The sequence below is a fragment of the Triturus cristatus genome, chromosome 4_1 (assembly GCF_964204655.1).
Source record: "Triturus cristatus chromosome 4_1, aTriCri1.1, whole genome shotgun sequence".
Taxonomy (NCBI): domain Eukaryota; kingdom Metazoa; phylum Chordata; class Amphibia; order Caudata; family Salamandridae; genus Triturus; species Triturus cristatus.
In genome coordinates this window covers 326825006-326848854 of record NC_140585.1, presented here as the reverse complement: position 1 = coordinate 326848854, position 23849 = coordinate 326825006, and the positions used below count along the sequence as shown (strand labels likewise).

The 23849-nt window shown below is 40.8% G+C and overlaps 1 protein-coding gene across 2 annotated transcripts in view; it reads right to left on the bottom strand.

The window, feature by feature from the left end:
- The window catches only part of LOC146854882 (sodium- and chloride-dependent GABA transporter 1-like), a 510325-nt gene that overhangs the window by 215597 nt on the left and 270879 nt on the right, over positions 1 to 23849 (bottom strand). For both annotated transcript variants that reach the window (XM_085652291.1, XM_085652290.1), the window contains 2 exons: positions 8025 to 8156; positions 4541 to 4641 (listed from right to left, as the gene is read on the bottom strand). In XM_085652291.1, coding sequence (XP_085508417.1) covers positions 4541 to 4641; positions 8025 to 8156 — 233 coding nt within the window. The remainder of the gene's footprint in view (positions 1 to 4540; positions 4642 to 8024; positions 8157 to 23849) is intronic.

Below are 23849 nucleotides of genomic sequence, written 5' to 3'. Positions count from 1 at the left end.
CAAATATCAAATGGTTGGCTTGATCAATCAGATAGAGTCTGAGGTACTGAGAACAAACACAGTGGATTTGACACGTGTAGGATATAATCAAGTGGAATGAGGATATGAAGCCTCCTGCCTTTTGTAGTTCATGCCGTCATCTCAGAATTGTTCCCACTCTTCCCCAATATCATGTATCAAATTCAGTTTTTGGGGTTAAGAGGGGATGCATGTAGTAATTCAATACTCAAACACAACTGACTTTGATTGCCAAACTCTCTCATCCCTGTTCCTGTACGGATCAAAGACAGTCCATGTCTACCAACTGTGTATATGGCAGATGAATCAATTCAGACTATCAGCATTTTTAAACTGAGAGCAAAGGAGAGACATCATAGTGTTACTGGTCCATGTACATTTGCCGCACTGAGGTCATAATTCAATTATAGTTGATTGTGGTATTTGTTAGGCGAGAAACTATGTAAGTTATAGTTCACCAATCAACTTGGAAAGGTCAAACTGGACCCAAGAAGTTCAAGCATTGTACCTAATTAATCATATTTTCTGTTCTTATCAACTGTTTATCTGGATGTAAATGGAGCAGTCGCAAATGTCAGGTTGGGTTTCAATGTCTCAAAAAAGAACTTGCCAACGGATTGAACTTTATCAGACCTTACTCACACAGAACAAAACCTCCTTATGTAACTAAGTAATTTAATTATAATTTACAGGAACTCAAAAGTAAATAATTGTCAATATTATCGTTTTATATGTAAATCACAAGTGTTCACCAAGTAGAAAAATACATCATAGGAACACATAGGAAATGTATTAGGTAGGCTTATGCACCAGAATGCCAAGTATTCAATGTTATAGTTAAGCAAACAAATGTAAAGAAATGTTTATAACCATGTTTGCTCACTAAAATAATTAAATCTACGAAGGCCTATATTGTACTTTTATCAAAGTAATGCAAGTCCTAAAATCATTAAAGACCACATAGGGATTGTGTGTCTAATCTATCTACCCACCATGAATCTTTCTATATTACTGTATGATATTGATTATCTCTGCAAAAGCTCTCTCTCCAGACATGTAATGTATTCCTTAATCCACAGCAATCTATCATGGTGGGCAGCAGGAATCCATTTACAATCAAGAGGGCTCTATAACTGGAGGCATGGCTTGACTTGGCAGCTACCCTGTGGCTCTCTAGTCCCTTTCCAGGACATCTAGTGAACATTTTATGTTGCTCAGAGCTTCTCAATGAGGGTGAAAAACAGCACCCAAGAAGTCGAAAGAGCTTCAAAACGGTTCTTTTTTAACAGCCAAATCATTGATTTGGGAAGGGATATGCGAGTGACAAAGTCAAACTAAAAATCTTGCTATATCCTCACTGACTATGGTGAGAGGGTTCTCTAGAAATCACAGCCTAAAGGCGTTCCTGAACAGCTATGTTTTAGAATGCTGACTAATCCTCTTCAGGTGGTCAGTTTGTTGGAAACTGACAGGAAAGACTGTCCTTCAGAGACAAAAGATTCTCCATGCTTGCTTCACAAGCTGAGCAGAACTCTCTAAGGAATGTATCATCAAATAATAAACTGAAGGTAATGCAGACCGGAGGCATGCAAGTCTCATTGAATCAAACATATGCTCTTAACAGTAGTTCTGAATTGCACTGGCAACTAGTGAAGCTTAACAAGCTAGTGAGTGATATGATCCATAGGCCTCAGTGTGAAGATTAGTTTTCGTGTCTATCCTTGGACTGTGCTAGTGTGGGGCTGAGCTCCCTTGGGGAAAAAAAGTCAAATCCAACTGCACTGGCAATCATGGAGGACAAACAGTACTATTTTTGAGCCTGCATGTAATAATGTATGTATGACTTAAATGGTGTTGCTGGATGAAGAGTGCTTTCAGTGCTGGATGGTGGCTTACCAGGGGTGATGCTTTGTTAATATTTGGGAACTCATACCTTATTTAAGTATGGGTTTATGATAGAAACCTTCCAAAAAAAGTCAGTAATTATTTCCATTAGAATCAGGGCCATCCCTTGCAAAACCTATTTGCTATCTGGGCAAGTCTCTAAAGTGGACCCACCCATGTTAAGTTTATAAATTGTTGCATTCACAAAGTTCTTTGCAATGAGAGAAAATTGCTTACAAATTCCTGGAGTTCTGACTGAAACTTATTGAAAGGACTGGAGACAAATGTATCTCTCATTTCATCAATTTTGCCCAGTACATTTCATCAATTTTGCCCAGTAAAGGTTCCTACGCCTAGTAATGCAAAATTGTGTCAGAGGAATATGGAGAAGCCAATGTTATTGTCTGCCTCTCCAATAGTTTCAGACAATCTAAGTCCTAAAAGAGCAACTGGGTAAAGCTTTGTAGCAGATGGAGGCTGTCAAGCAAGAGGCTGATATAATGGTGACCTCCTTTGAGTTCCTCAGAAGCCGCAGTGTAATTATTTCAAACTGGAATCCTGGTATTCAGACAAGATGAAGTCAGTGGTGACAATCACTGTGTTGTCATGATGATCCAGCTCTTCCCGAAGTATGGGGAGTCATCCAGGATTACTCTTGTCAACGATGGTGCTCCTACTTCAAGTGAGAAACTGTTACCTAGTGTGCCTAAGAGAGGGGATGTGGTCTACTGGCTAGAGCTGCTGACTTGGGAACCTGCTGACACATGCTTGAGTCCCAGACTCATTATTCGATTAAACATAGAGAGATTTGGGTAAATCACTTAATCCTTATGTTGTCCCACTTTATGTAAGTGATCTTGAGATTGTCTCCCAACACCCCGCCGTAGCAGGATTTGCCATATATAAATAACAATACAAACATTTGAAAGCCACTTGTTCAAACAATGTTTACTTCTCAGTGATTGTCATTTTGAAAGGTGGTGAATCCAGCTATAAAAGTGCAGCTCTACCACTTCCTTTATGTTTTCCTAAATGCTAAATTGCAAATGAGCATTTCAACAATAATTTTCAGGTAATGTGGTGTAGCTGCACCTTTACAACAGTGAAATAGTTCTGTGTTTATTAGGACAGAATATTTCCGCTGTAGCTCTATATGTCCAACCTTGCATTGATCTAGAATGTTCACACTAATTCTCAGATTCAAGAGTCACTGCTAGTTTCTCATTCAACTGTGGGGAACATCTGAAGCCCAGAGCCCACAAGCCATCCACACAGGGCTTCAGCTTAAACCTATAGTGCAAGTGCGGAAGTAAAGCAGCTGACCTCTACTAAAATCACAGCCCTACTAGTAGGCAATTCCGGAGACAGATCAGGTCTATCTGTGACCTCAAATCATCAAGTTATCCTTCACATACATCTGCTTTCTAACCAGAAAGGCCATGGAACTCAGTGGTGGGTTACTTTAGCAGGTTATTTTGGTGGAGTGTCAAGCCAAAGTCTGGGACACGACTTGAAAATACCCAGATTGTGAGCAGGAGCTCTACACATAAATGTCTTTTTACCGAACCTGCCACTGACTATGGTGTTACAGAAAGGGCACTCCCCTGCATCACTGGTGCTAATATCATGTTAAGTCCTATGGTGGGTAGTACCAGATTTGTGTGGCCAACTGAGGCAATAGGAACAGGTTCCCCCCAACGTAAGCGCATTAAACAATTTTAATAGATTTAAGAACTCTTTTTTTCCCTAATGCATAAAACAATGTCTAAGGGCTAAAAATATTACAGAGCCCGACAAAAGTAATTTACACAAAAGAAATCTAGCACCAGAGGAGGAAGGCAGAAAGGTTTGCATGGAATGTAATGGACAATCATTCGGATGGGTCTTTTCCCCCACTTTTTCATAAATTACATTTTTGGAACGTGAACAGATACTCCAACAATACAGATTGATTCAAGAACATCTAAGTGTTGTACTTATCATCCCATTACAACATAGTTGTTATAGTTGGAAGACACAAATAAAGTGAACACCCAGCCTTTGGTGAAAGAAGCTGCCACTTCTCTTGTTAGTAAGGCAGTGTCTTTAATCTGTGGGATGCAGATTATTGTATTCACTCACACTTCATTTCAAGCATCTCCTCATTCAGAGCCCTTTTCGGGGCTTGTAGAGAAAGGTGACTACCCGTGTGATGCTCTTGTGTTAAAGAGCAGCTGACAAGACATTCTTCAAGGGGGCATCTGGTGAATGACGTCACAAAAGAACTCAAAACCCAAGCTGACCTCATCAAACAAAGCAACATTGTAGAATGCCTATTGGTTGTGATTGCTAGTGATGCAGGGATGGGCAAAGAGACCTGCTTTTTCTCCGCACTGGGTGGTCCCTTTTAAAGATGCTGTTTTAGAACAAAGCTACAAAGTTGTCATTTTCTAAAAATCTTCATCTACTTGCCTTTAGAGGCCTTTGGGTGGGCACAATACATCCCACCAAACAGTAATAGGAATTTGATGCCACACCCTTGAATATGACTTTGAAGCCAAACCCTTGAATGTTGAGGAATGATGCATGAGATGAACCACATATTTTAAGTTGTAGAAAACTTTTTGTTAGTATGTCAGTCATTATGCCTACTACTTACAGCAGTGAAGGAGTTGAAGAGGTAATACAGCGCCCACGCGATGATGACAATATAGTAGATATTCAGCCAGAATGAGAGGACCACAGCAGCCAAGCCCACCCCTGAGAAAAAGGAAGAAAACTCTGTTTTCAACATTGGAACACGTGATTTCACAGGGGAGAGGAACTAAGAAAGGACGTGATACGTAAAAAAAGTAAGTGATAAAAAAAGGATTTCGAAATGTAATTTAAAGTAATAAAAATTAACCCAATCATAAATGGGCATATTTAATAAATGTGCCAAATGCGCAAGCTTAGAGCTAGGAAATCAGTCATAACTGTAAGGTATGCCTGTCTGGGTAGAAAAAGACAATAAAACCCCAAAAGGCGTAATTTAAGAAGAAACGTAGATGAAACTGGAATGCTCCATAATTCATTATTTTAATAAATTGGTCCATAGTGTGGTATTTAATGATATTGCGCAATGACCTTTGGCTGATGCTGTCCTGGAGGCAAAACTTATTCCAGCCCTGACTTATGTGCAAGAAGTCTTTCCTTCAAGGATATCCTCGAGCTCCAATATTTTATAACTACTGCATTTTAGAAGAAAATCTACCTGATTTGTATTTGCAAATGGACATTTGCGTCAGTAAAAATTAATTTTGGTTTTTATGAAACCCTAAACTCCATTTCAGTAACACGTTACTGAATTGCAGTTTGTGACCCAATACCCATTCAATATTTAGAAGGGGAGTGCCTTCCAAAAAATGAATCGGAATGGTATGTATTATTGTTTTGTTACCGAATTCTAGATGCAAAACAATAATGCTTAACCCACACCATGGGACCACTGTGTCTCCTTACACAAACAAAAAAGAAATAAAGAAAGAAACTTTCTTTTTAAACACAGTCCTGTTTTCTTAAGGGAAATGGGTTGCATTTAAAAAAAAGATTGCTCTATTAAAAAGTAATCACAGACATGGTGGACTACTGACCCAACCAGGCCACAGTCCTACAATGGCGGCGATACCCAGTAGGTCGCAGATTGCGAGCCACCTCATCATGAGGTAGGTCGATTTGTGACCCAATAGGAATCACTGATTTAAAATACATACATTAGAACAGCAATTACCAAATAGCAATTCGGAATAAATCGCTATTTGGAAATTGCTATTTTTAAATGTACATACTTCTGGCCCTTGGAGTGGTTAGCAAGGCTTTTACTTGCAAGGTGGCTTTTTTCAAGTATTGACATAAAATTAAAAGATTCCAGCAAGGCTCTGTATATCTGTCTAAAATCACTTGTGTTCTGCATTGTTATAGCTCAACTATTGGATATATTTTGTGCACAGAGTACACTGACTTTGACTAGAGAAACCATACATTTACATTATGGATTCATATAATCAAATGGCTGAAGTTACTTAACACAATCAATCACTCATACAACCAGCGAGAATTATAAGCATGCGCTTTCTGTGGTTGCCAATAAATGAATTTAGGAGTGAGTGAAACAGTTTCAACCAATGTAAACATGAGTCTCTTCAACATTTTTTATGTTGTTCTCCAGCACTAACATTTGAGAGTTATTACAAAGGCGCTTCATTACTCAAAGTATTTAGGGGCAGATGTACAAAGCATTTTTCAGGTTGCAAACCACCCAATTTGCAGAATTGGGGCGTTTGCAAACTAAAAAATGCTTTTTGAAATTCACAAAATGCTTGTTACCAAATCGCATTTTGCTTTTGCGTTTCAACATTTGGAAGGAGCGTTCTTTCCAAATACCGAATTTAAATTACTGTTTTGCGACCGAATTCCAGTGACAAAACAGTAATACTTTATCACCAGTTTAAAACTGGTGGTAACCCATTCGCATAGGGGAAGGGGTTCCAAGGAACCCCTTCCCCTTTGAGAATGTAAGGAATATTTTTTTTAAGAGCTGTCAATGGTTTCACACACTACTGCCTACTCTTAAAAAATGGAACTTCAAGGTTTCCTTTGAGGAACATGGGCTGCGTTTAAAAAAAATTAGATTGCTTTATTAAAAAGCAATCACAGATATGGTGGTCTGCTGACCTCAGCAGGCCACGATCCCTGTGATGGCAGCGAATCCTAGTGGGTTGCAAACAGTGACCCACCTCATTTATATTCATGAGATAGGTCGATTTGCGACACACAAGGAATCCCTAAATGAAACTCAATGAGTTTCATACATTAGGAATACCGATTTCCTAATTGCGATTTGGAGAGAACTGCAATTAGGATATCAATATTCTTAATGTTTATACATCTGGCCCTAAGACCTACACTAGAGCTGTCATTTTTTGCGGAATGTTAGAAATGTATTAGTGATAAGTTGTGGCTAAATATTTTCATCAAGCTTTTAAAATGTTATTTGGAGCTTTACTCAGCAATCAAAGTAAAACACTCAGGTAAATGATTGCATACTATTAACTAGGGTAACTTGATATTGATCAGTGCTGTTAATGTCCTCCTCAATACTAACAATGTACTCGTGTCAAGTTGAGCAGGTATTTTTTTCACTTTGTGAGTTCCAAAGCCTTACAACAGAACTCAGCTAACTCCTCCATGACTTGCAATATCTTTAGAATGTACACCAGGGAGTCTGTTATCCGGTATATTATATGTAATGAGTTCATGAGCAGTCCATGTAGGCCGAAATTTGTGGTTATATAATGGCAGGAGCATATGTCAAGATTTGTGTGATATTTTAAGTTTATTTTTGAGGTTTTTATTCAAACAATATTTAATGTGTTATGAACATAATTTACCAACAACGTTTTTAATGTTGATTTTATGTTAATTGTATATTGCATTCCCGGCTGTGAGTACCTGGGGTGGGCAGCAGTGCCTGGCCGACAAAGGAATACCATAAGGCGATATGCATTGTTTCAAACAGAACATTATGTATCTAATTGCATAACAATCAGAGAAAAATACAGTGCTGTACAATATAAGTAGTACAAAATCTAGCTATCACTGAGTGGCTCCACGCAAAATGGCACCTGTGACATTAAAGTGGAAGCGTCATAAAAAAACAGCTGTTAGACATTGTATTTAGGATTTCTAGAGCCTTGTAAATGACAGTCATTGTTTAGGACACATAAAATGAGGATGGAACCTGCAATCGACTGAAAAAATTATATATACCCTAACAGAAAATCCAAATTGGCAGGTAGACTCTTGTATGTGGCAAAACAGCTACACAGCCCAACTCATGCTCACTGGGTAAATTTGCCAGAGCTTTTAATTTGACCTTTCCATAATGGTGCCATACAGTGGATAATGTCATAATACAAGCAGACATGATCAAACAAAGCAACAGTCAAGAACGCCTATTGTTGGTGATTGGGTTCTGGGTAAAAACAGCTGTTTCCTTTTATACATTGGATGGCCCCTTTAAAAGATGATTTAAGAAACATTAAACTTAACAGTATTTAAATATAAGAAAGAGGGATGATCAGAGCTTTTTGGATTTGCAATACCTTTGAACATGGGTGCAAGTCTCCACACCCCTAGTCCCCCTATGGAGGTGTACTGGCCAAGAGCGATCTCCAGCAGGAAGAGAGGGATCCCAGCAAAGACCAGAGTCAAAAAATATGGGATTAGGAAAGCACCTGATGAAGAAAAAACACAAAACAAGTCAGTTCAGGTCAAAACCGAATGTAACACTCTCACCAAGGGTTACAATTGTGAAAAGATCTGTGAGAACATGCTTGTACAAGATGGGCCCGATTCACAAACGTAAACTGAGACGAATGTCTAACTTTATGATTTTCAGTATTCGCAAAGGGCATTTACGAGTAGTAAAGTTAGACTTTTGTCTCAGTTAATCTTATGGTTTCATCTTAAATTTAACTTAGACCAAATGTCCTTAGACTTTTGGTCTAAGTTAAACTTAATACCAAAACTCAAGTTTAACTGATACAAAAGTCTAACTTTACTACCCGTAAATGCTCTTTGCGGACACCAAAATTCGTAAAGTTAGACTTTTGACTCAGTTTACACATGTGAATCGGTCTGATGTGCTGTGCCACAGAGCAAGTGTTTACTCTCATGCATTTCCCTTGCTGTAAGGGTCAGATGTACACAGTTTTTTTTTAGGGTTGAAAACAGACGGAATTGCAGAAGCGGGCCATTTGTGACTGTAAAGAATGCTTTTTCGTATGCACAAACATCAAATTGTGATTCAGTAACACGTCACCAAATCACAATTTGTGTTTGCTACCAAATACCTATTTGGTATTCAGAAGGGACGTCCCTCCCAAATACTGTATTGGAATGGTATGTATTAATGTTTTGCCAGTGGATTTCGGTCGCAGAACAGTACTACTTTACCACCAAATGGAAATTGGTGGTAACCCATTCACAAGTAGAAAGGGGCCCCCATTGGACCCCTGCTCCTTAGAGAATGCTAAAATAAATATTTTGTAAGAGTAGGTCACGGCCCCATGGACCACTTAATACTCTTAAAAACTGAAACTTAAATGTTTCATTTTATTTTTTGAAATTCATCCTGTTTTCCTTTAAGGAAGACGAGCTGCATTTTGAAAAAAATAGATTGCTTTATCAAAAATCAATCACAGACGTGGTCAGCTGACCCAGCAGGCCACCATCCCTGTGATGGCAGCGATTCCTAGTGGGTTGCCAACTGAGACCTACCTAATTAATAGTCATGAGGTAGGTCGGTTTGCATCCCACTAGGATTCGCTATTTAATAATTGGAAGTTACATATATTAGGAATAGCGATTTCCTAATTACGATTCGAATATAATCACAATTAGGAAATCACTATTCCTAATGTTAGTACATTTGGCCCTAAATTAGTTAATTTAGCTGTGATTCATAAATATTTAAACGGATAATGGGCGGACCTCCCTCGCTGTCACTGTTGGCCCCATTAATATCCGGGAATCTACAGAAAAGCCAAGTAATTAGCAGCCATTTTGTTTTGACTGGATCCTGCGGGAAAAAATAGATACACCTCTAATCCTTAAAGCACTGCACAATATAATGTGTAGTTATGTATTATGATACCCTTATTAGAAGGTAGAATTCTCACTTTATACTGTGTCGTGTTTCATTCTTCTATAAACAAACCTGTAAACTTATCATAACTGTTGTTGTGCACCGTGCATCACTGTTGGCATATTCTGAGCCACTGAATCTCTTGCACTTGCCTTTTTTACCTTCTGTTCACTATTATGTATATATTCATACCAAATCTGCCACAGTGCTGGTAATTGCTTGTTAAATATTTCAATTTTCTTTCAGTGAAGAACTTTATCTCAGCCATAGGACCACAAGAAACATGCTGTGTGATTTGTGTGCATGTATGCATACATATACATTTACTATCCCTACCTATATAGTCTTTTATGCTCCATATGGCCTGTCCTAGGCTTAACAAAACTATAAAGATGTAAATTTAATATGTAAACCTTTATGTTGAACTAGGTGAGCTAAGTCTGTGTTTGCATCTCATTTTATCGAAATGCACATATGTATTTGATGCCCAACTCACCAGAATCTTTTATAATCTCTAAATTAACAACTCAACAGAAACCTCATAAGTGAAGGAGACTTCAACACTAGTACGAATGCCAGGGAGGAGACACATTAACAAACATTGGATACAAGTAAGTCATAGAAATCCTAAGGTTGTGGAAATATGGATTTTTCTGATCAGTTATGTCCCCTATCTTGGACCCCAACGGTTTCATGTATGAATCACAAGTACATGTATGTTCCCTCCAGTTCCAGTTATGAAGACGCAAACACATGTGCGTCCACCGTCAACATGTCCTCTTTCAGCTCCGCCATGAATAGGCCGGATATTCCATTCCTAAGTATGAAAGGCCACCGGCTTTATATGGTTCACTTATGCCATTTTACAGTCCAGGCAAGTAGGCCCTGATTCTGTCATCAAACTATTCTTGCCTTCTGCCTCTGAAAGCTCCAGTCTGAGCCTGCATCTGTGACCATGAACCTTGTCTCATTCCCTGCGCGGCTCACGAAGCTTGACATCAGCCTGTTGCCTGCCAAAAACTGTATTTCACCTTCGAAATTATCTGCTCCGTTCCCTGCCCAATACATTCCTGTCTAGTAGTTTAAGTAAACATTCTTCCAGCTATCGAGCAAAGGCCCGGCTTCTCTGTCTTGATGCAAGTAATTCATAGCCCTATTACTATGGAAGATTTCCGCCCTCGCATCTAGTGTAGACACTTAGACGCTTGTACACGCACTAACAGTCAGTATAGTCAGTATAGAATAAGATTCTACTCTAAGAGACCTCTCTTTTGGATAACATAGTTCTTTAAACATAGGATGTTAGATATGATTTGGGATTAGGTTGACTTGACCCTCCAGACTTCTGTCGCCACATGTAGAGCTAAATGTCAAGTCCCCTTCACCCCCTAGTTGCACGTCAATCACACGTCATGCTGCTGCGCGCGCATTTCTGCCAAGTATTTCTGCTGACATTGCGAAATTCTTTCATGGAACCACCCTATTATGACGTCACACCTGATGACGTTCCCTAGTCACTCCCAGTTACGCCTACTTTTTGCTACGCATGAATATATTATCCACACTATCAATTGTTACGCCTCTTGCATTTGCTTCACTGTAATGCCTATTGTATAAAAGTGATTAATTATCAATAATGTATGTACTTCACTTCCTGAACCTTCGTGGTGATGGAACTTGGAGCAATCGATTCGAATCGACCATTGGAATAAAGCCCATTCCGAACCTCTAATACCACAGATTCGGCCTCTTATTTACTGAGCTATTTTATTATGTTTCTGTATCAAATTAAGTCCCGGTAATTAAATTATTTACCACATGAATGGCGCCCGAACAGGGACACTTTCTCATCTCACGCGCCGGCGGTGAGTTGCAGGCCCGGTCTCCTGCCACAGCTGGACGGACAACAACGCGTACCAGCAGGATTTCCTGTATCTCCCTCCGGTCAAGCGGGGGCGACTGAGGCTGCGATCAACACCCAGACGAGGCGGTGAGAAGTGCGAAGTATCCCGACCAGAGCCTAGCTGAGAGAGCAAGATCCGAGGTATACAGAGGCCCACCAGTTTTCCGAAGTCCCGAGTCGAGTCCAGTTTCCGAAGTGTTTCGGGTCGAGTCCAGTCCGGTTCAAGTTCAGTTCAGTTTCCGAGGCCTTCCGTTTCCGAGCTACCCGGTGAGTACCATTACTGGGGAGGCGTTCTGACGTGCACATAGGTTGTGCCGGTCAAGACGGGTTTGGGTACACAAATCCGGTCTGCACTGTTTCAGCAGTGTATCTGTACTGTTTAGCAGTATATCTAGTATATCAAGTATATAAATTCAGATTAATTCAGTTAATGTCGAGTATTATGTTTAGCGATTAAATTTTCCTTAGATCGTCATCATCATCGTTGTTCAGTTAAATGTTAAATGTTAAATGTTTTAAATACGTTCTGCATATTTTGGTACGAATGACTGTTCATTATTGTGTTTATTTGTATTAAGTTTGTTCAAGATCAAGTATCAGATCAGTTCTCAATATGCCGCTCTTTTCGAAATTAAGACAGATCACAACAAGAAAAGGGGTACTCGAAGAAGCCGTTCCTATTCCTCCTAGGGACACTCCAGGGTACTTCATGTATCATAAACATGGCTTAGACGCTATATTATTTCTTGATTTATGGGTAGACTACACCAAGGAATTACCAGAAAGTCAGAGGTGGCCCGCAGCTGGGACCTGGGATGCAGAGTGCATCATGAAAGTAGAGGAAGAGTTATGGAAAAGGAAAGTCAGACAGTCACAGAAAGACGCCGTTGAGTTATGGCGTAAAGAATCTCATAGACGTACAGAAAAAGCACTCCGACAGGAAGAGAAAAATAGAGGGAATTCAAATAAAGTCCGAGAAAATCTATTAATTGAGGAAGGTACACGAGTGAAATCAGAACAAGTAGACAGACAAAGAAATGCCCTTATGAATGGTATGTATCCCCTCCTGGCCGAGGGATTACCTAAGGCTACTCCGGAAATACCAAAAGACTTGCCACCCCCATTGTTTCCAATAAAAATACATCCTAAGGGGCATCCTAGAACCGCAGAAGATGTTTTTCTTTCCTCATATTTAGATGACGCAGCTCCCGAGTACGCTAATCTCGCCCCACATAGACCGCCTGCCAGGGAGGTTCAACGCCAAGATCCAGTATCCGTATCTCTACAGCAACAAATCCTGACACAAGTTCCGGCAAGCACATCTGTTTCTACATCTGTTCCTACAGCTACTTCTATAGCTGTGTCCACACCTATAGTTGCTGTATCGCGTTCAACGAATCCTTTCACGCCCGATACCCCAGACGGGGCTACGGGAGGTGCTACCAACATTTTTTCTACGCCACCCAGAATAAATAAACTTACCTTTCAAGAGTCAGCACATTCACGTACCCCCAAACTCATAAATGCCCGTACGCTTAAGGAACTTCTTGTAGATTGTAGATATGACCCTGTGCCCGGCAAAGAGGACGAAATGATCATGGCATCATTACGTATCAGACGAGCCGCGGTGTATTTAGGGAAGATACCAGGAATGACTGCGCATCTAGATAATATATATCATTTTGTCCAAACAGGGCGAGATTCAGAATGTATTAACAGAGCTATGGAGTACCAGAAAGTGGAGATACAGGGGGAACTGTTACGTTTCCTCATAAACTGTGTGATCAGAAATCAAGACCGACCGGGGGTAGACCCGGAAGCAATGCAAATCCTTACCAGATGGAGCCAGAATATATCAGAAGGGAGACATGATAAGCAAAATTGTATAATAGCCATGTGCCGAAAAATCCGTAAAGAAATAGAACGCCTACACGAAGAAAGATTAGCGGTAGACCAGTTCGAACAAAGCGAGGAGGAAGGATCAGGACTGCCCACAGGACAGTCAGACACCATAGCCTATGTAGGTAGAGGAAGATCTTGTAATAGTACCAGATGTCTTATTGACCCGATGCGTCCGATATGTCCAGATAATAACCGGAATTTCCAAACACCTATAATAAATATAAGGTCCCCCGAGCATTCGTTCCAAGCCGCTGACAAATTACTCCGAGAACGAAGGGGTTATCATTTTTTCGATTCTATGGATGAACAAGAATTAGCCAGGTCAGCCGTTCATTGGGTTGACAGTCCCGGAAAGTATGGTGATGATACAGTAGCACACACATTTTTGAATCTCACCCCAGATGAACAGCGTTTAGCTGGGATTTATATGATTCAACAACTCCTTATACTATATCAGAGTCAGCATTCAGATCCTGGTCCTTTACCTGATATATTGACTGAATTACTCACAAATAGATGGAGAGGTTCAGGTACTAAATTAATTAAAGAAATACTAGAATCAAGAAAGCAGTACATTCTTTTTGTATGCCCAGAACATGTCTCATTGCCCATCAAGGAAAGAACCACGTATTACATGGACAGACAGAATCCCTTACGAGAAGTACACCCAATAAAAGGCGAGGACAATGAGTTTAAACGCGTATTTGTATATACGCCCATATCGAAAATAGAATTGTTACAAATGAAGAAAGTGGTACCCAGTCATGACAAAGACCCAGCGGGTTTCCACCGAGAAATTAAAGACATGTTACTCATGGGAGAGTATACCTATCCCGACATTATGACAATATTAAAGGTATTGATGCCTGCTGGCATTTATGAAAAACTCAAGGAAAAAGAGTGGGAGGTGGGAGACCAAAAGATAGAATGGTCAGTACTAGAAGCAGAAGAAAAGGCCCGAACTGCAGGAGCAGGACTTGGGGATAAAACTAAAGCACTACCAGGTTTACTAGTACAGGTACTGCCACGTTTATTAACTACGAAAAAGGAAGATTGGGGTACAATTTCAGCCTGTAAACAAAAGCAAGATGAAGACACTAGTGATTTCTATGCCCGATTTGAAAAATGTTTTGGTATAAATAGTGGCATAAAAGCAAGTAGCGAATCATACCCACATCTGTTTGTGACAAAATTGGTTGAAAATTCCTTGCCTCAAGTGAAGAATAGAGTATTAAAATTCGAGAGTACCTGGCAAGGTAACACCCCATCACAAATGTTGCAAATGTTACAGTACCATCACAATAGAATTAGAGAGGAACAAGAACATGAACAAAGACGCATGAAAGACACAAAAATGAAAATGCTAGTCTCCCAGACAGTTCCAGCTGAAGGACATAAAAAGGGTACAACACATTCCGGTGATTCAGCAGGTCCTGTAAAAGGGACATGCAACTATTGTAAACAGCCAGGTCATTACATACACGATTGCCCAGTCCTGAAGCGTAATATCGCCACAGGTAAAACACAAGAAAGACCACGGCCACCTAGACAGGATCAGAATGAACAAGGAGCCCCGCAGCATGCACAGTCTATGCCAGCTCCACCACAGTCTATACAGTTTGTGCCAGCTGCACCAGCGCTGCCTGTTGCCGCCACACAAACTACGACACGACAACTGTACCAGACCGCACAGTACGACTATCCTGATTATCAACGATACGCATGAACCAGCCTAGAGAGGGAAGTTGACTTACCCCTTATCGAGGTCCCTGTAGACCAAGAAGGACCTTATGTACACAGTGAATTATTAGGCCAAGATAGAAAATGTTTACTTGATACAGGGGCAAGTCGAACAACCATAAAACGTAGTGAAGTTCCAGGGGCACCCCTCTCAGGCTCACAGAATATTTCCCTTGGTTTTTCAGGAAAACCTATTGTTAATGAAGTGTCACAGCCTCTTCCACTTACGATAGGACCTTTGACCCGAACTACAGATTTATTGCTTACTAAATCATGTCCAGAAAACTTGTTAGGTATAAAAACACTGAAAGCTCTAGGAGCTATAATATGTTGTTCTCCGGAAGGAGTAAGATTGTTTTTACGTGATTTTAAAGGTCACTATGTGTCTAGAGACATGGATCCTCGACTGCAGACTTTACCTACACATCTATGGGCACAAGGCCCTACTGATGTTGGTTGCATGAATATTACACCATATCGAGTTACACTAAAGGCAGGAGTGGTGCTACCACGAATGCGACAATACAAGTTACCACCAGATGCTGTAATGGCTTTACTGCAAATCATTGACGAGCTCATTGCCCAAGGAGTAGTTGTGGAAACAGACTCCAATGTATGTAATTCACCGATAATTCCGATTCTTAAACGAACAGATCCGAAGGCCCCGCCAGTATATCGATTGGTTATTGATCTGCGCGAATTAAACAAGTGCATTGTGCCACAATTTCCTGTGGTCCCAGATATCTCGTCATTACTGACAGCTATTGATTCCGAAGCAACATTCTTTACTGTAATTGATCTCAAGAATGCCTTTTTCAGCGTCCCAATAGATCCGGAAAGCCAATACTTGTTCGGATTTAGTTTAAATGGACGTAGCTTTAAATTCTCACGCGCACCTCAAGGATTTACAGAAAGCCCCAGCATCTATAGCCAAGCACTGAAAGGAGAACTCGACAGTATCCACATGCCAGTTAACACTGCCTTGCTTCAATATGTCGATGATCTGCTGATCACCGCTAGAAGCGAACCCGAATGTGAGAAAGCATCACTGACAGTTTTACAATTTCTAGCCGAAAAGGGGCACAAGGTGTCCCCTTCTAAGCTGCAATTCTGTGTCCAGCGAGTTGTTTATCTTGGACACTCGCTGTCCAAGGAGGGAAGGCAGCTTACACCCGACCGCATTCAGTTAATAGCTAACATGCCAATACCCAAGACACAAAAGGAGGTGCGGGCTTTCATAGGCCTCACTTCATATTGTAGGCAGTGGATCCCTCAGTATGCATTTCTAGCAAAACCACTCATTCAATTGACAACACAGGAGGCAGCCACATCGACTGTTCTCCCTTGGACTCAGGAACATACACAAGCTTTTGAAAGCCTAAAGAAAGCTTTATGTCAAGCACCTGTCTTAGCAACGCCATGTTACAATAAACAGTTTACACTCTTTGTTACAGAGCGCGAAGGTACTGCCTTGTCAGTACTCACACAGGAACAAGCAGGATCACATAAACCATGTGCTTATTTTTCTAGTACATTAGATCCCGTAGCTCAGGCTTTGCCTGCATGCCTAAAATCAGTGGCAGCAACAGCTTTAGCAATCAGACAAAGCGATGCCATAGTGTTAGGACATCCATTGACAGTTCAAGTACCACATGCAGTAGAGGTTCTCGTGAATCGAACGCAAACACAACACTTGACTATAGCGCGACTTACAGGGTATGAATTAACATTGTTTCAGCCACATATAGAAATCAGACGTTGTAACACATTGAATCCTGCCACACTTTTACCTGTAAACGGAACAGACCCACTAGCCCATGACTGTATTGAAGTTATTACAATTACGACGAAACCCAGACAAGACTTGACGGATGTCCCATTGTCAGACCCAGACCTGACGTTGTATGTAGATGGTTCATGTATGAGAACAAGTACAGGAGAGTTAGTGGCCGCTTACGCAGTCACAACAGATACTGAAATCATTGAAACAAATTGCATAAATACCTTGTCAGCTCAAGCCGCAGAGCTCATCGCTCTGACACAAGCCTGTATTCAAGCCACAAATAAAAAAGTCAACATATACACTGATTCACGTTATGCATTCGGAGTTGTACATGACTTCGGCGTGCTGTGGCGAGAGAGAGGTTATTTAACTTCTCACGGTGCCCACATTCGGCACGGACCCCTCATCCATGCCTTATTAGAGGCAATACATCTACCAACTGCAATATCAATTATGAAATGTAAAGCTCATACGAAAGTTACTGATATAATTTCTCAAGGCAATGATCTAGCTGACAGAACAGCTAAACAGACTGCTCAAACTCAACCATCCGACATGACAAAGACAATAGTCCCGACGCCAACACATTGTATGACGATTAAAGATCCTACTCTTGATGTAATTGATATACAGACACATGCTACACCAGACGAAATAAAGAAATGGACTGAATTAGGAGGGATCCAAACGGATCAAGGATGGATGATGAAGGAAAAGTCTGTGTGGTTCCTTCCTGATTCAATGGTCCAGGTTATAATTAACACTGTACATAGTCCAGCACATCTAGGAGAAAAAGCTATGCTAGATAGCATTCAACACATTTGGTTCAATAAACATTTACGAGCAGCAGCTAAACAAAAAGTTCGTACCTGTATGATCTGTTGTCAGTTCAACCCAGGAAAAAGCGTTCCCGTAGAACAGGGTGGATTTCAGCCTCCTGATCACCCTTTTGAAGTCCTCCAGATGGATTATATCCAGATGGAACGATGTAGAGGATTCAAATATGTTCTCGTAGTTGTCTGTGCTCTTTCCCGTTGGACGGAGGCATACCCGGTTTCAGATTACACTGCCCCGACTACTGCCAAACAGTTGGTTCGAGAATTCTTCCCACGATACGGTTTACCACGTGTTGTCTACTCAGATAACGGCCAGCCGTTCTCATCCGAATTAATGAAACACGTTTCACTTTTGTTAGGCTATCAGTGGAAATTCCACTGTGTCCGACACCCCGAGGCAGCAGGTCTCGTAGAAAGACATAATCAGACCCTGAAAATTAGATTGTCCAAAATATGCAGAGAGAAAGGTGTCGACTGGGTAGTAGCATTACCAGTTGCACTCTTTTACATGAGAATGGTAGCACACTCTCGAACAGGGCTATCCCCGTATGAGGTGATCTTCGGCAGACCACCAAATATGTGGGGGACGCCTATACCACGCAAAATAACTGATATTGACTGTAATATGCTGACAGATTACTTGGCTTCCTTGATGTCTGCACTACAATCTTGTCGTTCACAGGTAGCTGCAGCTTTTCCTGACAACACTGAGGTGAAACCCCATGACGTAGTTCCGGGAGACCTGGTCCTGGTGAGGAACTTTGATCGAAAGACTCAGCTGGAACCTAGGTGGAAGTCACCGCAGCTGGTCTTGCTCACCACAAGGACAGCCGTGAAGATCGAGGGCAGGAAAGGCTGGATACATTCAAGTCATATCAAGAAATTTCATGGACTACAATCGGATGTGAATACCACACCTCGTGTGTCTTCACCCATTGACTCAAAACTTCCTTTTGTTGAAAAGAGTAATTCCGAACTTTATAAACTAAAACTCAGGTCTAATCAGTCAAGCAATTTGATTGTTTAAGTCCTCTCCAAGGTGAAGCGGTTGAATTGTCTCTGACATGTATCCCTTAGACCTGAATAGAGAACACACCCGAAAAATGTTGAAACGACAGGCGTACTGTAAATCACTGCGTAGTCATTGCACAGTGACGTTATTAATTTTGTTTTTCTTAAGTCTTTTAATAATTACTGCAAGTATATTGTTGCACATATATTATCCTATTTCTAGACATGTTTATAATATTACTGCTGAACATTCTTTTAGTGAATTACCTCCGCTTGAGTTGTCTTATAGATTTGCGCTGCGCAATAACACGTTTATTAGTATGTTACATCATTCCCATCAGGTTAGCAATGCTACAAATTGTTGGATATGTGGCCGACTCCCTCCCTATCAGAATTATAAAGGAATTCTACCTCTCTTTCCATACCCGTTCACACACAACGGCTCCTGTGGAGCATGGTTTAGTTTAATTAATTCCCTAGATTCGAATTCTGCAGTTTATCAAGATAACTGGGTATGGGGAAATTTGAACTTAGTTTTACTTAAAGTCTGCTACCCTAACAAGGAGGGACTTCCCCAGAGAACAGGAACTGATCTAGAAAATGAAGTGTATGGATTAGGTAATTTTACGCTTAATCTTATGATCCTAAATGTCGAATCCGAAGCTACTCCAATTTTGCCCGCTATGTCAATATTTCCAGTAAAAGGTGAATTATGTGTAAGGAAGAATGGTTCCATACATATGGGCCATAGTAGATGCACCACTATAGTAGAATTTAGTGATCAAGGCAAGTCTACATTTAGAGCTTCCCGCCATTCCTATTTCATATGTGGTCAGACGGCATATGTACGTTTGCCTCTAGATTGGGATGGTACTTGCTACATTGGATTCCTTTTGCCACCTGTTTTCCTAGCTCCTCCTGATTATCACAGAAATACTCATTTAGTACACAATAGAGAAAGGAGAGATCTCCCGATAGTCGATTACACTGAAACAGCATGGGAAAAATACACAGATTTCAATAAAGGTCTCTTTCCCTATATAGGTACCGTTATTAATAGTAAGCTGATACGTAGATTAACTAGAACCCTTGAAGCAGTAGTGAACGAAACTATTTCCGCCTTAGGCAATTTAACAGAAGAGCAGTCTGCTATGTGGATTGTTGTGCTTCAAAATCGTCTTGTCCTTGACGTCATCCTGGCCGATAGGGGCGGAGCTTGTAGGGTCATCGGATCAAGCTGTTGCATTTTCATACCAGAAAATTCGCCATCTGTATATAAAGCCATAACTCGCCTTCATAAGATTGTAAGCCAGATACACCAGAATCCAGGCACCTGGACTTGGTCCGGTTGGTTTTGGAGTGTATTATCTACCTTTGGATGGAAGGTCCTATCCTTCCTAGGTATTGGCCTTCTCATACTATTCAGTTGCTGTCTATGTCTACAATGTGGACCAGCGATCTGTGGTCTGTGTGCCACATCGTGTATTCCACCACCAAGATTTCATTCATCACGGAAGAAGAAAGAAGAACAAATGATGTTATATGAACAGATCAATGGATTGATGAAGATTGATATCTCTGAACGGGCAAGTAGGGGACAAGGAGGGAATGTGGAAATATGGATTTTTCTGATCAGTTATGTCCCCTATCTTGGACCCCAACGGTTTCATGTATGAATCACAAGTACATGTATGTTCCCTCCAGTTCCAGTTATGAAGACGCAAACACATGTGCGTCCACCGTCAACATGTCCTCTTTCAGCTCCGCCATGAATAGGCCGGATATTCCATTCCTAAGTATGAAAGGCCACCGGCTTTATATGGTTCACTTATGCCATTTTACAGTCCAGGCAAGTAGGCCCTGATTCTGTCATCAAACTATTCTTGCCTTCTGCCTCTGAAAGCTCCAGTCTGAGCCTGCATCTGTGACCATGAACCTTGTCTCATTCCCTGCGCGGCTCACGAAGCTTGACATCAGCCTGTTGCCTGCCAAAAACTGTATTTCACCTTCGAAATTATCTGCTCCGTTCCCTGCCCAATACATTCCTGTCTAGTAGTTTAAGTAAACATTCTTCCAGCTATCGAGCAAAGGCCCGGCTTCTCTGTCTTGATGCAAGTAATTCATAGCCCTATTACTATGGAAGATTTCCGCCCTCGCATCTAGTGTAGACACTTAGACGCTTGTACACGCACTAACAGTCAGTATAGTCAGTATAGAATAAGATTCTACTCTAAGAGACCTCTCTTTTGGATAACATAGTTCTTTAAACATAGGATGTTAGATATGATTTGGGATTAGGTTGACTTGACCCTCCAGACTTCTGTCGCCACATGTAGAGCTAAATGTCAAGTCCCCTTCACCCCCTAGTTGCACGTCAATCACACGTCATGCTGCTGCGCGCGCATTTCTGCCAAGTATTTCTGCTGACATTGCGAAATTCTTTCATGGAACCACCCTATTATGACGTCACACCTGATGACGTTCCCTAGTCACTCCCAGTTACGCCTACTTTTTGCTACGCATGAATATATTATCCACACTATCAATTGTTACGCCTCTTGCATTTGCTTCACTGTAATGCCTATTGTATAAAAGTGATTAATTATCAATAATGTATGTACTTCACTTCCTGAACCTTCGTGGTGATGGAACTTGGAGCAACCGATTCGAATCGACCATTGGAATAAAGCCCATTCCGAACCTCTAATACCACGGATTCTGCCTCTTATTTACTGAGCTATTTTATTATGTTTCTGTATCAAATTAAGTCCCGGTAATTAAATTATTTACCACAAGGTGAGGGGAACCAACAAGGGGAAAAAACAACAAATGTGAGGGGTCGAGTAGTCCGAGTGTGAACTGACATTTAAGTGAAGGAGTCGTAACAACCACGGTTGCTATTGACTTGCTTCTGCAAAGTGTAGGCCTCTATGCTATCTCTGCTTCTACTTACTCTTAAGTGCTACTGCTAGGTCTGATCCTTGTGTGGATCTTGCAGCTCAACTTATGGGGTTAACCTTGGAGCTATTTGCCCTTTCTATGCCTGTCTAGATTTTTCATTGACCTGTTCTCCATATTCTCCAAATATTAAGGTTTCTGGGTCTTTTCGTAGCTTCCTTGTCGGGTGACCTGCCACTTCAATTTGCTGATTACCTGTTCACATTGACGAGGTTATTTTAACATTTCTAGCAGAAACTTCCAAAATGCCACAGCATTTATTTAGCCTTTTTCCTTGTAGAAAATATAAGGTGTTCTGGTGGGTAAATATCTTCTTCCTTCTGGGTCTGCTCATTGTAGGACATTTAGTATACATAGTTGCAGTCAGGGTGCTGTACCTCCTCTGCACAAAAATGAATCATCTCCAGTATAATCTTTGTAGCTACGTAGCCTTTATCCTGCTGTTTCTTTGGAATCAACTCAGGGCCCTAGGGAAACCTACCACAGCAATATACCTTATTTTCCTTTTAAAAAACAATCTTTTATTAGCATTTCTCATAAAATAAATATATTTGACATAATTTACCAAATTCATATGAGTTCTTGAACTTGGACACTTATTAGAGCTTGGACCAGAAAGACAAAACTATAAAACATTAAGGGACTAATTCATAACTTGGTGGATAAAACAATCTCTGTTGACTTGGGGGATGCCTTGATATCTGCCAGGGTTATAACACTCTACCTGCCAAATTTAGAAATGACTGCCAAGTTGGCAGACATTTCTAAACCATTGTCATGAACCACCGTCAATCCTGTTCCTCTAAATGCTTGCTGACTGAGCCTTCCATCAAACTGTTTTCTTTTTTTATTTTCAGAAAGAAGTGGGATGTTCTTTTAAAAAAAAAAGAATATTCTCCTTTAGCCATGGTAGTTATCTCCCATGGTGAGGGGAGTTTTCAGCAGTTTTTACTGCCCGTTGCCGCCAGGAATATTCCTGACGAGCAGTGAAAACTGACCTCTAATTTGGCCAATCTAAAATAGGCGGGCGGAATTTGAGGTCTGTGTTGGACCTGACATACTTTGTGCAGTTTTCCACAACTTTTTGCCTTTAACCCTCCTGTTTTTGCTGGCCATAGGATTTCTATGTACGTTGCCACTGCCAACCAGTGCTAAATTGCTTGTGCTGTCTCCCTGGCACATATAATTTACTTCTAGGTCCCTAGTAAAGTTGTACTACATGTACCCAGTGCTTGAAATTATATTTGACTAGTAGGCCTTTAGCACTGATTGTGTTTCCCACCAAAGTAGCCCTTTAAACATGCCTCATGCCAGCCATCTCTGTTGGTGTATGCAGTTTTAAACTGTCATGTTGCCCTAGCAAAAACGATCTTTAGCCAGGCCTCAGCCTTCATTTTTGATACATATAAGTCACCCATAGGGGAGGCCCTACACAGCGAGAGGGCAGGATGCCATGTATTTAAAAGGTTGGCAATGTGCTATTACCTTTTACATGTTCTGATAGAGAAAAATTGTTAAATTTGTTGCCTCTGCTGTAGGATAACTTTGGGTTACCTTATTACATTTAATAAGTGGTAACTTTCAATTGTGAGCAGGCAGGTAAGTTGAGTATGGTTTCTAAAGAATAGTAATTTAAAACCCTCTTTGGTGTTAAAGTTGGATTTTAAGTCAAAATTCTGAAAATGCCACTTTAACAGAGTTGTGATTATCAGCGGGTTTGGCCTGTTTATGTTAGTAAGTTTAGGCCACTGTAAATTCAAACACAGATAAATTTACCTTTACTGACATCAGTTAACAAATAATTAGATTCATCATAGTTGTCACAAAACTAAATTTAGCGTGGGCACATTTTTATTTAACCTCATACCAATTGTGAAACGCAAAAACATTTTCAAGCCACCAAATAGTGTTAGTAAAGGTACATTTCTTTGTGTTTGACTTTTAGAAAGTTGGCATTTTCTTGTCCCAACTATTTGGTGCCTGTAGCCTGATCCTGGGTCACATGGCTGGATGTAGCTGGCAGTTGACCTTTGTGTAGTACTCCCAGACAGTGAGACAAAGGGGAATATGTGTTGGCAGGATGGACCATCTCTGTCAGGATGAGTGGGAGGAGCTGTCACCTACCACACTTGCACATCACAAAGGCTC